The sequence below is a fragment of the Microtus oregoni genome, unplaced genomic scaffold, assembly GCF_018167655.1.
Source record: "Microtus oregoni isolate MIOR12 unplaced genomic scaffold, Mior012 000008F_ref0000371, whole genome shotgun sequence".
Lineage (NCBI taxonomy): Eukaryota > Metazoa > Chordata > Mammalia > Rodentia > Cricetidae > Microtus > Microtus oregoni.
The window spans coordinates 3375585-3392180 of NW_024543067.1; the positions used below are offsets into that span (position 1 = coordinate 3375585).

At 41.3% G+C, this 16596-nt stretch overlaps 1 protein-coding gene across 5 annotated transcripts in view; it reads left to right on the forward strand.

The window, feature by feature from the left end:
* Nucleotides 1-14351, forward strand: part of Fktn (fukutin) — a 42866-nt gene extending 28515 nt beyond the window's left edge. For all 5 annotated transcript variants that reach the window (XM_041657122.1, XM_041657123.1, XM_041657125.1 and 2 more), the window contains one exon: nt 9725-14351. In XM_041657122.1, the coding sequence (XP_041513056.1) occupies nt 9725-9938 (214 nt within the window). In that variant the 3' untranslated portion in view covers nt 9939-14351. The remainder of the gene's footprint in view (nt 1-9724) is intronic.
* Nucleotides 14352-16596: the final 2245 nt, after the last annotated feature.

Genomic DNA, 16596 nt, shown 5'->3' on the forward strand with positions numbered 1-16596 from the left:
TCTTGTAAAATCTATTCTATTTTCCCTTCCCAGGGAGATTCTTCTGTCCTCTGTCTCACCTCCCCCCCCCACCCAGGCCCTTCTTGTTACTTGGCCTCTCTGGGTCTGTGGACCATAGCATGATTGTCTTTTGCTTTACAGCTAACATCTTATAAATGAGTGCACACCATGTTTGTCTTTTTAGGCCTGGGTTACTTCATTCAGGATGTTTTTTTTTTTTCTAGTTCCATCTATTTGCCTGCAAATTTCTGGATGTCATTATTTTTAACAGCCGAATAGCTCTCCGTTGTGTAGATGTACCTCACTTTCTTTATCCATTCTTTGACTGAGGGACATCAAAGTTATTTCCAGTATCTGGCTATTATGAATAAAGTTATTATGAACACAGTTGAGCAAGTGTCCTTGTGATAGGATGGAGTGGCCTTTGGGATATGCCCAGGAGTGATATAGCTAGATCTTGAAATAGATTGATTCCCAATTTTCTGAGAAACCGCCATAGTGATTTCCAAAGTAGCTGTACATGTTTGCCCTCCCACCAGCAATGGAGGAGTGTTCCTTGCTCCACATCCTCTCCAGCATAAGCTGTTACTTATGTTTTTGATCTTGGCCGTTCTGACAGGTGTTAGATGGACTCTCAGAATAGTTTTGATTTGTGTGTCCCTGATGACTAAGGTTGTTTAACTTTTCTTTAGCTGTTTCTGTCATTTGAAATTCCTCTGTTAAGAATTCTCTGTTTAGATCTCTACCCTACTTTTTATTTGGATTATTTGATTTGTTTCTTGAGTTCTTTATATATTTTGGATACTTCTCCTCTGTCAGATGTGGAGTTGGTGAAAATCTTTTCCCATTCTGTGGGCTTCCATTTTGTCCTATTGATGGTGTCCTTTGCCTTACAGAAGCTTCTCAATATCAAGAGGCCCCATTTATTAATTATTGATCTTGGTACCTATACTATTGACGTTCTGTTCAGGAAGTTGTCCCCTGTGCCAATGCATTCAAGGCTATTCCCCACTCTTTCTTCTATCAGGTTTAGTGTACCCACACAAAAATTCACAAAGAGATCATAGACCAATATCCCTCATGAACACTGATGCAGAAATACTCAATAGAAAACTCACAGACGGAATCCAAGATTATATCAAAAAGAATATCTACCATAATCAAGTAGGTTTCGTTCCAGAGATGCAAGAAAGGTTCAGCATATGAAAATTTGTCAATGTAATCAATCATATAAGCAATCTGAAAGGAAGAAAAAACAACACATGATCATCTCATTAGATGCTGAAAAACCCTTTGACAAATCCAACACCACTTCACGTTAAAGTACTGGAAAAATCAGGGATACAAGGGACATACCTAAGCATAATAAAAGCAGTTTACAGTCAGTCGACTTTCTTTCAGAACACAGGACCTCCTGCCCAGGGATGGCCCCACCTACAATGGACCTGGCCCTCCCCCATAATCACTAATTAAGAAAATGCCCTACAGCCGGGCGGTGGTGGCAGAGGCAGGTGGATCGCCGTCAGTTTGAGGCCAGCCTGGTCTACAAGAACTAGTTCCAGGACAAGGCCAAAGCTACAGAGAAACCCTATCTCAAAAAACAAAAGAGAAAGAGAGAGAGAGAGAGAATGAGAGAATGCTTTATAGGTTTACCTATAACCTGATCTTGTGGAGGAACTTTCTTAATTGAGGCTCCCTGCTCTCAGATGACTTAGGCTTGTGTCAAGTTGACATAAGACTATCCAGCACAGTAAGTAACAGTTGCTGTTGAAAATGTTTACAGCTTATTTATTTGAAATATGATAGAAATTCCAAAATTAATGTATAGTGAGTTTTTTCCTTGTAAGATAGCGTGTCATAGATATTAAGATCATACAGACCCAGAAACACAAGTATCACATGTACTCACTCAGAAGTGGCCTTCAGACATAAAGAAAACCAGCCTACAGATCACAATCTCAGAGAACCTAGACAGCAATGAGGACCCTAAGAGAGATGGATCTCATCTACATGGGAAGTAGAAAAAGACAAGATCTCCTGAGAAAATGGGAGCATGGGAATCATGGAAGAAGGTAGAAGGGGAGAGGAAAGGAAGGGAGGGGAGCAGAGAAAAAATATATAGCTCAATAAAAACAATTTTAAAAAAAGATCAAAATAAGCCAAAATGAAAACAATATGCCTTTAGAATATTATTTATAAAAAGCACATGAATTTGGAAAACAAAGTAGACGGGCACTTAATGGACAAAGGAAACAGGAAGAAGTCTAAGGAAGGTGTGTGAGCCTAAGTATGTTTTCCTGATTCAGTTGATTTCTGTTCTAAAATTCTTAGCAATCCCCAGTTTGTTTCAGATAAATGGTGAAAAAAAAAAAAAGAAAAAAAAAGAAGATCCTAGAGCCAGCTTTTAAATCACACTTGTACATGTTACAAGTGCAGCCTGCCTGCAGCAATGTTTAGTTAAGTTCTCTACAGAGTTTCTCCACTTCAGAGTGGAAATACTGTTAGACATTGCCATGCAGCCTTGTTCTAAGGACTAAAGATAGTATTGTATGAAAAGGATTTTAAGAGTGTCAAGATGTCCAGAACGCTATTAAGCTGGTGTTAGTACCAGCACAGTAATAGTGAGAAAAAGGGATCCTTTTCATCATCTTGTGAGAAATTCAGATTAGGTGCCGTCCTTAGCTCGGTATGAAGTCACTACATCTGTTTTTCGGGAAGTCATGTCAAAGTGCCAGTCTTTTGTCTTAGGTCTCCTGTCAAGGGTGAATGTTTCTTCTCCTTGGTGTGATCTGAGAACAGTCCTCAGAAGAAGTGTTCATCTCAGCAGCGCGTTCTGGGTAGAGACCACTTGTGTTCACTCCCGCTGCTCTTTATAGTACAGTGTTGGGAGGTGTGAAGTTCTCTGACTAGCGGAGAAGTGAGCAGTGAGGGAACTGTCTGGACAGATGGTGTGCGTCCCAGATTTTCTGTCGTGTTACTGTGACCTTAAAAGGCAGAGAAAAGAACAGGGGAAGGCTGTGCGGAGCCATTTCTTTGGAAGACTCCCCAGCCATATGTCATTGTCAGCACTACTTACTTTCAGGAAATACAGGCTTTATCACACTGCCATTTCTAAAGGGGAGGACCTGAAGCTTAAAACTAGTGTGAGCGTTTTCAAATTTTATAATACTGGTTTTTTGCTGTTGTTGTTTTTGTGGTTTTAAAACCTATAAGTTATTCATATCTAATTTATCTTATCATAACCAAGGAAAGCCATAGTTATAACTATAGTCTTCAATCCCATCAAAGACCCCAGAAGGATATAATATCCTAAGTAAACAGGAAGTACATTATAAGCAACTTCCAAAGTTCTAGAATTGACAGAGACATCTTGCTGTCTGGACAGTCACCCCAAGTTCTTTTGTAACATTGGGGCATCCATCTTCAGCCTACGGGCCCATAGTGTCCGGCAGACTGTTCCATGAAGCAGGAGATTGGAAGATGTGCTCTACCTTGTGCTGGCAGAGTTCATCAGCTGCTTTCTTCTGTGTCCTGCAGAATGTCTGGCATTTTCCTCTGTGAATTAGGAACCCTGAAGGACCATACCATCTTTTGGAAGGTTAAAATAGTAGTCACTTTTCTGTGGGTCCTGCATGTCTAGTTCACACAACATACCATTAAACAGTCCAGGAAAGAGCAGTTTTTTGCCCAAATGGCTAGCCTTGTCACATTGAAGGCAAATTCCATAACAAATTTCTTCAAAGCCCATCAACCTGTCGGAAGTAATTGGTGCTGCCAGAAGCAGATATATCTCACTTTCAAGAAAATTCTAAATTCGTAAAACATTTTAAATGTTTTAAATATTTAAATGGGGGCTGGAGAGATGGCTCAGCAGTTAAGAGCACTGCCTGCTCTTCCAAAGGTCCTGAGTTCAATTCCCAGCAACCACATGGTGGCTCACAACCATCTGTAATGAGGTCTGGTGCCCTCTTCTGGCCTGCAGGCATATACGCAGATAGAATATTGTATACATAATAAAATAAAAAATATTTTTTTTTAAAAGCTCTTTAGCCCCCTTTATTCCCTCCATTTTGGGAATTATCTCAGAGAGGTCTTGGGTATTGGTTTGACTCTGCTGTGGGCATTGAAGTAGAGATTTCTGGGGAGAAGAAGGTTTATTTCATCTTGACTTTTATGTTTGAGTTATTTTTAATATTTTCCTGTAAATATTTTGTAATATTTTACTTGTAGTGAAACGGATTACAATGCCATTTCCTATTTTAAAGCAGAATATGTGGAAAGAAAATGTACAATTCTCAGATTAAAGTTCTTTCCCATGGGGGAAAATATTTAAATGTTTTAAATATTCTGTAGGTCTTTGAAGTGTTGAAGATCATTTATCTAACTGAAATATATCTCTGTATATCTAGAAAGCTTAACTAACATGACTACAAGTTTAACTATTATAAATGACTACCTGTTAATCTACAATTTTGAATTATACATTACATTTTTAAATGAATTGTCTAAACATAATACCTTAAACAAGAACAGAAATACATATAACAAAATTGACCCTAAACTTGTATCAATAGATCAAGATCCATACCAATACAAAGTATTCATCTCTATATCATATCTCTCTTATTTTTTTAAAAAAAAAACAGATATACTGTGACCATTAGCGATTTATACCCAATCCCTTTTAAATGAAAACAAACATTTATAAAGAATTATTTAGAGAATTAGGCCATAGTTTTCTTCAAACTGCTGCCTGCTTTATGTTGAGTGAAGTATTTTAGGGTTTACTGAGACCTTTTTGGGGGGATCTTGTTCTATAAAGCCACATTAGTCTGGAAGGAATCCACAGGTTCCCATCCTCTGTGGAAATAAAAGCAGAATGTTTTTGCCAAAGTAACATATCCTTAGAGTCACATTTGGAAATCAAGATACCTTTAAAATATATATGTAGATTTGGCTTAATAGCCCCGAGAATCAAATGTCTCTGCAGTCAAAAAATTTAAAGAAAACACAATAATATGCATAATACAAACTCTTTGTGTATTTTTCATCTTTGTGTGGCTACTCCTTTAATCTACATCTATCTGATGTTACTTTTACTATCTCTTTAAAGACTTTGTTTTCTTTTTTCTATACTGTTTTTCCTCTCTGTCCCAAGCCTATATACATTTTTGAAACATATAGAGGTCTTTATGTCTCAATCTGTCCTATTGTGTGTCTGGAATCCTTTTCTGACAAGGAGCATTTTAAAATGGTAAGCAGTGTGGTTGCAGCAGCCCTAGAAGCTGGCTCCGCCTCTCTTGGCCTTTCAGTATGGCCGATGTGCATTTACCTCCAGCTCTATGACAGCTGGGTGGGAGCCCTGCTCATCACTTCAACTCTGGGAAACAGCATATGGCACATAAGACTTTTTTGTCTGAGTAAAAGCTAAATCCGCCATGCAGCATGCTGCGTGGTTTGGAAATGCCTCTGTGTATGGCCACAGGAATCTGTCATGTTTTCTTGCCTGTGTACACCTAGCAAACCCGATCCAACTGCTTGCCCAGGCAGGGGTGCTGAGTGGCAGGCATGCCCTCAGCTACTTTCCTCCTAACCCAGAACGGGCATACAAGCACCCAGACCCAAAATATGTGGCTGGCTAAGCTGGTTAGCAACAAATGTATGGGCGCCATTTTGTAGGTGGAGACCGCTCATTTGTTTCCCAGCTGCCCAGACCTGAATAATCACACAGAAACTGCATTAGTTACAACACTGTTTGGCCAATGACTGTGGCGTATTTCTAGCTAGATCTTACATCTTAAATTAACCCATTTCTATTATTTTGTATTTTACCACAAGGCTCATGGTTTGTTACTTCTTGCTTCTTAGGCAGCTCCATGGTGTTTCTCTCTAACTCCACCTTCTCTCTCTCTCTCTCTCTCTCTCTCTCTCTCCCTCCCTCCCTCCTTCCCTCCCTCCCTCCCCTTCTCTCTCTCTCTCTCTCTCTCTCTCTCTCCCCCTCCCTCCCTCCCTCCTTCCCCTTCTCTCTCTCTCTCTCTCTCTCTCTCTCTCTCTCTCTCTCTCTCTGTGTGTGTGTGTGTGTGTGTGTGTGTGTGTGTGTGTGTTTGGATTTCCCACCTGGCTGTACTCTACTAAGACATTGGCCAGAACTGCTTTATTCAGTAGCCAATAAAAGCAACACATAAACAGAAGGACATCACTATAGAATATAAAGGAGTAAATATAAATGTATATATAACCTTGAAAAAATACTCATAAAACTGGAGTCGGGAGAAATGCCTCGTGATTAAGAGCACTTGCTGCTCTTCTAGAGAAGGACATGAGTTCCATTCCCGGAACCTGATTGGGTAGCTCACAACCGCCTGTAGCTTCACCTTCAAGGGATCCGACCCCCTCTAGATTCTGTGAGCACCCCCCACATGCATATACATATACATAAAGATAACTTTTAATACTTGTATAACATAAGGATTCACATGAAGATAAGTATAAATGATCAATGAGATTGCCTGGGAAAAATAAAGGAAGCAAGTCAAAAGAAATTAATAAATAAATAAAAAATATAAAAGATTAATTCCACGTGATGATTTGTTTAAAACTTAATTTTATCTAGGCCAGCCCAGCCAGGGCTATATAAAGAAACCCTATCTTGAGAAACCAAAATAAATAAATAAATAAATTTTAAAATTTATAGAACTATAGAAAAAGATCAACAAGAATCAACTCAGGAAGATCCCGACAGCCTATACCCAGTGAAGAAGCTGAACTAATACCAGAAAGCCTTTCTCTTCCCTTCCAGAAGTTACTAAGACCTACATGGTTTACAGAGAGTAAACTGTTCGTCATGCCTTCACACTTAAGATGCCTGCAGGGGACAGAGCCTGTTTGTAGACCCAGGAAGAGAGCAGCCGAGTCACTCACTGCGTGAGACTCAGAAAACCTGGACATGGAAGGAAATGACACAGTGAACATGTTAAACATGCTAAAAGAATAGCTCCATAGCACACGTGCAGTAGTTTGATCCTTTACCTTAATGGATTGAAGTGGACACTTCCCAGGGCGCAAGGCCTCAAGTTCCATCTCCAGCACTGCCACGGGGCATGGGGGGTGGGGGGATGGGTAGGGAAAGTGACGGCTGAATTGATGACTTAAATTCTCATAGTTAGCCAAAGATCTTTTAAGGAAATTTGAATTAAGGGGGATATGGGATTGCCTTGATTTGATGAAGGGAAGATAGTGGAAACCTAGCGTGAGCGTCATGTTCAATGATGAGACTTGAGAAGCTTTCCCATTGCAATCAGAAAAGCAGCGTGTGTTGGCTGTTCTATTAAACACTATGTTAGCGTTTTGGCCCTGGAATAGCAGATAAATTGGTTAAGCCAATATTAGATGCTAATGGGATAAACTGTGTTTTGAGAGAAATTCGGGGTGGGGCTAGGGAGTTTGGCTGTGCTCTTGTGGCTGCAGTGTAAAAGGGCAGGTCAGCCGTAGATGGCTTCTGTGTCGCTTAGCCTCTTTAATTAGCACCAGTAAACACTGCTCTAGAGTGCCGGGGACCCTTCCTTCTCGTTTAGCAATTATTTTCAAAGATTGGGCAATTGAGCTGATCAACTTGTTCTAACCACCCCAAAGTGGCTTTATTTGTTTTAAATTTTTTGGAAGAAAATGAAAATGTTCTACTCTAGCCCCTCTTCAATCTAGCCACTGCTCTGGCTGCTGCTTTCGGCAACAGTGGGATGAAGGGAAGTGGTTCAGTTAGGAGACAGATGGGAGAAGTGTTTGCAATAGTAAGAACTCTTACATTTGTATCCTGATTCAGGGTGCCTTAGTCTAAATTTAAATCTGTTCGAATTTTGAATCTCCCCCTAAGGCTTTAAAGTACAGACTGCTCTGTGCCAGATTTCATCATAGCTTTTAAATCCAAGGTAACACTGAGAGATTTAGCATCGGTCATTATTTACTGGTTACCCAGGCAAAGTCCACACATGCGCTGTTCTGTGTGACTTTCTGCCCCCTTCCTCTCCATGGTCTGAATTTACAATGACCACATTTTATGGATTGTTTACCTTTCCTATCCTGCTGGGAAGCCAAGGCACTCTTTTGCTGAATGGACTGAAAATGAGTAGAGAAATGAAAACCACAGCCCAGGAACAAAGGTTAGCATTAGAGCTGAATTGTTGGTTTTCACGTTGTTTCTATACTTTAAGTGTTTTGGGTTTGCTCTTAGGTTCTTCTTCACTGTCCCAAGCTCTGCTTTTGTAACTGTAGTATTCTACTGCGTGTGTCCTCAAGCTGTTGCTCTTCTCTCGGCTCTTAGATGAGACTAAAGACTGATACTTAAGGGCGAAGCTTCCTGGTGGCTGTTACTAGGTAGATCGTGTCTGTCTCAATTCGGGTTCATTGTGTCAACCTGATAGTGTGGGGCAGGTGGACATTCTGCTGACCAGCTAGGGGTTGTGGGGGGTGGAGGCTGAAGATGGATAGCTCTGTCTCCTGACAAAATAAGTCATTCCGTGGGTATGAGTGTGCACGGGGAAAACTGGGCCCAGCAGGTGGTGGCTCTAAGCAGGATCTGATTTCTTTCTCGGCAATGAGATTTGCTATGGCTGTCTTTTCATAGATGCCAGCTGGCACTGCCCACTAACTGCCAGTACCTACTGGCCTTTGTAGTGGACTTGTTGCTTTCTTTAGAATGTATTCAGACACACTTTCATGTATGGCTTTGTGTTTGCTTCATGGTGAAACAAGGTATTCAAAAGTAGAATCCAGTCTTGGGGTTCACCTGGTGGTAAAACCTGATAACCAAATGCAGTCAGATCCCTTTTCTCCAGTTCTTTACTCTCTTTAATTCTCTGCTATATTAAACTTTTGATCCTCATTATTGCCATTTCAAGTTTGATTACTGAAAGTTGTTTCTGAGTTATAAAGAAAAAAAGTTTCTCATTGAGAATCCAGCCCAGAATATAAAGCTATGTAACTAGAAACAGGCCACTGCTTTTAACTTTCCTTTCTAATATGTCATATATAATTTACTTAATCCAAAGGATCTATTTAAATATTTTGTTTTTTGAGACAGTGTCTTATGTAGACCAGGCTGCCCTGGAACTCACTAAATGACTGAAGCTGGACTTGAACTCCTGATCTTCGTTCCTTCCCCTCCCAAGAGGTTTAGAGATGTTCTTTAGAATTTAAGAGGAAAGATGGGTAGAAAGTACAGTTTTATTGTGTTTAGAGCAGAGGAAAAACCTAGGGGATGCTGTTGGGATCAGTCCTTGTCCCTTGGAACACCAGATTGTATGAGAGAAGAAAACGACCGCTTACTCCCATTCTGTGGAAATGTTGTGACCCCTCTTTCCCAAGGTTTCCTTAAAAAGTCCCAGGTCTGACTTCGATTTGCCTAATTTTCGTGTATTCCCATCTCTGAAGCGATCACCATAACGTACTAACCAGGCCTGGGTTCTGTTTAGGTTGGTTGGTTTGTATTTTTTCTCATCTTTGGAGCTTATGGATGGGATTAGCTCCCCTTCAGATGGATGCAGAAATGAAGAGGAAGATCAGGGTGTAAACCCCGAAAGAAGAAAGGAGTGCTAAGAAGATAGAAAATAAATGCCAACTCTCTCCCCAAATCTGCTTAGTAGGAAAGGGCTGACCCTCTGCCAAGAAGGCATGCACAGCAGTTGGTTACTTGGCCTAATGCTCCCTGCTTGCCCTTGTTTTGCCGCAGGTACTTGTTTCCCAAGTTCACACTGTGTTGGACTGAGTTTGCAGACATGAAAGTCCACGTGCCCTGTGAAACAGTTGACTACATTGAAGCCAACTATGGTAAGACCTGGAAGATTCCTGTGAAGACATGGGACTGGAAGAGCTCACCCCCAAATGTTCAGCCCAATGGGATCTGGCCTATTTCTGAGTGGGACGAAGTTATCCAGTTGTACTGAGAATACAAAGTTAAGGAGGCACATTTCCCAACAAGAAGATGGGCAGCTGTTCAAAGCACCCCTGTCTTTTTGCTGCATATGAGAGCCAAAGAAGATAAATGACAAGTGGACCATCTAATCAGCAGTCGTTCTACAATTTCTGAGGAGTTTCTACACCAGGTGAAATACTAGGTTCTGGTGGATAGGGAGAGATGAACAAGCAAATGCTGCCTCTCTCCTGTCATGTTGGTAAGCAGTCCAGTCTTCTTTTAAGGGAATGTCCCCCACCCTCTGAAGAGCTGGTGTACGTTACGATGTATTCCAAAATGATTCTTAAAATGTTGAGTGGTGTTTATGCTGGGAAGTGAGCTCATCATTCAAAGCTAAGGCGGAGTACATTAGTTAGGAATCATTCATTCCTGACTGTCCTCTGGATTTAGGCTGCTGCGTCCATGCCACTTTTGAGATTGTGGAATGTGAGTTAGTACTTCATGGGTCATCAGACTTTATGTTGCATAGAGAAAGATAGTGGCAGACTCATCTTACAAGCATTTCTATCACAGTTGGCTTAAAACACAGGGCGATTTATAAAGGAAGATGAGAGTCAATTTCAAGCCTTGTCAGGATGCATAGCTTCATGTTTGAAGTGAGAAGTTGATGCCTACGTGAGGTTTATGTTTCCGACGTCATAGGAACATCTTCTCTGGCCTGCAGTAGAACGTGCTGATGAGTCTCTCAGGCATGCCGTCTGAAAGCTGTGACTTCCCAAGGCTTACTTTCCTTATTTCAGTCCCAATCACTCTTAGATTTAAAAAATAGGAGTAATTCATGGATATTTTTTATTTTCTGAACTTGGAACTCTTCTACCCTTTATTTTAATGTTGACACTAAATACTAATAGATACACCTCTGAGGTTTCTAAATAGACCCTTTATTTATTTATCAACAGTAGCTCTGTTTCTTTAATATATAGCCTACACACTGATTTATTTAAAATAAAGATACGACTGTTGTTCTCTCCAATACTGCTTCAGGTTTCCATAATGAAGGCTTAATGTGAACCTGGTAACTCTTCCTTGTTCCAGATCACTGCTTTTAAAGCCTTTGTCCATCCCTAGATTTTCCTTCTGATGAGTGTAATAGTACAAGGCTCAGACTTCCTTCCTTCCAAGTACTATACCTGCTGGACCCTTGACCTCCTTCTTCTTCACAAAATACACTCGTGAGTAGGCTGGGTTCGCTGCACCCTTCTCTTTACCTGTCCTTAAGCCATGTGCTCTAAGTGAGATATGCAGAGGAGTCTGGTGCAGTAAATGCTGCCTGGGAGAGGAGGTTCTCTACTCTCTGCTTAAGGATGCTTCCCATGGCAGCCTGACAGATTTCCCTTTGAAACTATAGTTGCTAAAATGAAAACCAGAATGTCTAAGGGAATGAGCTGGCAGAGTTTAAAAAAAAAAAAAAAACTTGAGAAGTCACTTGAAGCCACCCACTTCCAAATTTCAAAATCAAGGTGAAAGCTCTTTGGTAGACAATAAGCAACAGTCTGTGAGGCTGCATCCTCCATGCAGGGAACTGAGTCTCATCATAACCATCATAATCAGATGTTCAGAGACTTTTGTAATTATTAACAAACGTGTCCCCAAATTACAGGTCATAAACAGTTCTTTCCTAGAAAATAAGTCCACATTCTGTGTACCCACGATTTAGGTAGCCAACCCTAATTTCATTTTTTTGTGAACCAGAGATACAGCATATGATAATAGTGTTCTTGAGAAACCCCCTATCTGAGCCCACTGGGTTGTACTCAGTATCCAGAAGCAAGTGCACTCACATTGTGTTTCTTGAGAGCCCTCATCTCCTGCCAGGGGAGCCGACCTACTCCTGCTCAAATTGCTTTGTTTGTATCCATCTTTGGAGTTCAAGGTTGGGAAGTGTCCAGAGGACAAGCTATCAGAGGTTTCATATATTCTTTCCTACACAGAGGACAGCTAAACATCTTGTCTTCCCTCTGATTGTCTTTAGTGTTGGGGTTCCTTTCTACCTTGGAGAAAATGAAAGCCTTTCCCAGAATTTGAAGGCGAGGCCTGCTTTGGAAAATGATCCCATGATTCAGTCACAGTGAAGCCTGTGCTTCTTAACCTTTGAACTCTGCTGAGTGTCCAGAGACCTTGGGTTAGGTGTGCTCACCCCCTGTACCTTCTCAGATCACTTTTCATTCCTCCCTGAATATGCCAACTGTCCTTTTATATGACTACTTTCTGGTCTGATTGCCTGGTTTACTTGAAGATATCTTTTCTGTTAACTTCTTGGTAGTAATATAACCAAGGATGTCTCCAGAGAGACCCTGAGAAGCAAACACTTCCTCAGTTTGCAACAGCCAGCTATGTTTCCAAACATGGAGCACATGCCCTGCTCTTGGCTGCCTTATTGACATCTGGTCACCAAGATAAAATAATAGTAACCACAGCTGGCCGTCTAAGAATAGCTGAGCCGCTAGAGAACGGGCTTCTCAGATTCCCTGGCTAGCCTGCAGTGTGGCCACTGTGTACTTAGTGAAGCATTCTTTCTGGCCCTCATTTCTCAGCTGGTTGGTAATCCCAGGAAGGAGCGAGCTGAGGAGAACAGCTGAGGCCACGATGCAGCAAGCGTTCTGTGACTTCTGGTCTGCTGCTGTCTGCAGACCTGAGATCAGTTCTCAGTGCGGCCTCGATGACACCTGACTCCAATGTCTCAGGGACGTGCCCCTTGGGGTGCTCCTGCCAGCCCCCACTGAAGGCCTCGGGTGACAAAAGACGCTAAGGAGGAATGTTTCTTTCTTGTCCAGAATTCTTAAGCTACCTTCTTACCTTTATCTGGAAAAAAAAAAAAAGCCTTATCTACAAAAAATAGGACAGTTTATGTCTGAAGACATCAGCCTGTGTTTCCTGACTCTTGAAATGTTTTAAAGGGTACTCTGGTTCAGGGCTAGGGTTAAGTACTTATAAAATGTACCGTTTCCTACTTCCTGTTTCCTTGGTAATCATTTAAATTGTAGGTGAGGATGCACTACCTTCTCAGAAGGTTGCATGACAGAAGTTGCTTAGAAATAAAATTGGGGGTGGGGCACTGAGATGGCTTAGTGGGTAAAAGCCCTTGTCACCGAAGCTGACTTGAGCTTCCCCAGGACCCATCTAGTGCAAGGAGAGAACTGATTTCCACAAGTTGCCTGTGACTCCTGCGCGTAGGCTCCAGTGTGCTTGCATCTCCTCTCCAGCACACAGGCAAATGTAGTGAAACAGCCTATTGTGTCTGCGCAGTGCAGCTCAGATTATGTTGTTTATGAACTGAGAGTCATTGCCGTATTACCTCCACCTGTAAACAGAGCTGCATTTTCATTAAGCTGATCAAGCTGCTGTCTTCTGATAGTATCCATGTACTACTGTTTTCTTTTAAGCCCGGCCAGTTTGCGCTCTGATTTGGTGCCTGATCTGCTATGGACTTGCTTTTCAGTATTCTAGTTTTGGGTGGCAAACATCACCGTATGTACAGATCTGCAGAACCAAAGCTTTGGAGTGCTTAGTTATTCTTTGCCTACCCTGGATGGAGATATGGATAGTGGAGACTTCTTGCCCAGCGTGTGTGAAGCCAGGGTCAGTACAAATCACAAGAAATCTGAGCAGAAGGGTTACCATGTTCAAGACCAGCCTGGGCTACACTGTTAAGACCCTGTATTGAAGGAGGAAGAAGGAGAGAAGAGAGACAGAGACAGAGAAATGAGAATATGCTCATGTCAATCATCTGCCCACAGATTTATGTTTTTGTCTAAGCTAGGCAAGAAGCAGCAGCGTATGTCATACTGTTTTAAGTTACTTCACATTAGAGCAAAACACTAATTATAGTTAATTGTAGGCAAACAGACCAATTCAGTGTTTAGTCCTTTTGTATACAACCAGTAGGCAAATATAAATTTTCTGAGAATTTTTGTTTCTGTCCCCTCAGAACACCTAGGCTAGAATTTGTCCCTATAATTCCTATACCCAACCTAATAGAATTTTTCTGAGGGCCCACACAGCTATCCGAACTTCTTCTGAGTAGCTTTCACAGAAGGGAGTGTATAGGAAAGCTTTGTCACATAAAGTATCCTGCCATGCACTTTAAAGCTCTACAACCTCTGACAATTTGTTCAAAGCATGAAAATTATTAGTTCATGAGTTTATTGAATGCAAATCATGTGTAACTCTGTCAACATATGTATGACTATGAAACATGTATGAATTTTCTAGACCATCTCATGTTTTAAACATGGGATTTCAGTGTATGCATACCAGTTTCCTACTTGGTTTTTGTCTTCGGGTATAGTTCATGGTACTACTGAAAAGACTTTTAATATTATTACTCTGACGATTTGTAATATGTGATCTACTTTGGGATGATTAATAAAATTTTTTAATCTCTTGTGCTTTTTTTTGTGTTTGTTTTTGAAACTTGAGCTAGAAATTAAAGCCACTTGTTGTAAGGAGGCTGCTAGTTAGTTTCCAGCTGCTCAGCCCCAAAATAAGCACTCAGAAATCATATTATTTGCAATACTGTTTGGCCAATAGCTTAAGCATATTTCTGGCTAACTCTTATATCTTAATTTAACCTATCTCTATTATCTATGTATCGCCACAAGGCTGTGGTTTACCAGGTAGAGTTCTGGTGTCTGTCTCCAGATGGGCTACATGGCTTCTCCTGACCCCACCCTCTTTCTCCCAGCATTCAGTTTAGTTTTCCCCACATAGCTCTACTCTTCCCTATCAGGCCAAGCCAGTTTCTTTATTAAACAATGGTATTCACAGCATACAGAGGGGAATCCACATCAGCCTCTAGCATTCAAAACTGGTAAAATAATAATCTTGCCACAAATACAATATTTCTAAAATTCAAGTCTAGAAAGTCTACATACATACACTGGGATCCACAATTTCTCAGTGACAAAGTCTGCTATATGACATCTCTAATCATGCAGAGTTTGGCTTATCCACTCATGGTAGCCAGGGTAAACACCCACTGTGGAGAACCATGACATACTCAAAGAGCTCTAGAAAGTTCTCTTACAGTATTCAAGCTAAAGTCAAAATTGTAAAGGAATGACCCTGCATCATGGGGTGACAATCCCTAGTTTATGCAAACCTACAACCTATAAAAAGAATACACACACACACACACACACACACACACACACACATATATATATATATATATGGTGAGAAAGAAACCAAAGAAGATCTACATAAATGGAGATACTGTGTTGAGCATTAGAAAACTCAAAAGATGTGAAATTTGCCAAAATGATGTATTGGTTTGGTGTGCAACTCCTACAATGATCTCAGTCATGTTTTTCTAAGCCTTATTCTAAAATTCGTATGATGAATTTACCTAGAGGAGCTCAATCCATCTTGACAAAAACAGGTTTGACAAAAAAAAAAAAAAAAAAAGAGAGAGAGAGAAAAGAGTGCAGGAGAGATGGTTCCAGCGTTAAGAATACTGGGTACTCTTCCAGAGGTCCTGCTTCCAATCCCAGTGCCCACATGGCAGCTCACAACTGAGCTCCAGGGGACCTAACACCCTTTTCTGTTTCTGTGGGCACCAGGCATATGCATGGTGCACATATATACGTGCAGACAAAACAAGCACACACATTTTAAGAAATCTAAGACAAAAAGATGCAAGTCTTCTCACATTTTATTAGGTCTGTGATCTAAGGGAGATGGTGATCCCGAGTTTCACAGTGAAATTGCACTGTAGAGATAACAGATCTTAAACCCTGTCTTCTCACTGGCTACAACTTTTGCCAATTGTTACTACTGGTCTAGAAAATTAAAAATAATTTTTAAAATTAGAACTTGAATCCAACATTTTTTTCAGCAAGCAAATATATATAAATTTGAGGCAGAGGCAGGCGGATCTCTGTGAGTTCGAGGCCAGCCTGGTCTACAAGAGCTAGTTCCAGGACAGGAACCAAAAGCTACGGAGAAACCCTGTCTCGAAAAATCCAATATATATATATATATATTTGGTATAAAAACTTTATGGGGTAGCATAGCTGGTACCTGAGTCCTCTACAGGGAAACTGCTGTGGGTGTTCATAAAATGGTGAATACAGTCTCTGCAGAAGCCAAGGCATCAAGAGTGGCCGTACTGAAGTTGTCCATGTGTCAGTGCAGCCTCAGCCCTCAGTGCTGGCCAGCAGCAGCAGCTTGAACACAAGAACAGGCATGGCTCCTGACCTTCTCAGGGCAGGGCTGAGGCACACCAGCAGAGCCACAGCAGCCTATCACCTTACATGGAACAGGGAGGAGTTTCCCATTCTTTTTCCACCAGTAACTATAGCATCTCTGTATCAGGACAATGGGAATCTTGGCTCCATAGCTGCCAGCAGCTGCTTCTTCAGGTCAAAGTTACTCAGGGCTAGAGTGTGCAGAGAGGCTTGGCTGGTGGTCTTGCTCAAAAGCGCAGAGGAAATATCATAGGACAAAGTGGGGTCTTGTCCAGAGGTTCTCTGGGAATTAGCACAGGCCTTTGACAACTATCGTAGAAGTTAGTTGAACTGGGGCGAGAACGCTGCTAGCAGGAATCTGGGTTTTGAGAACCGTTTTTTGACCTGTAATAGTAGAGCAATGAGGGAGTCCTGTAGTCCATAGTAGGCCTGTGCATCACG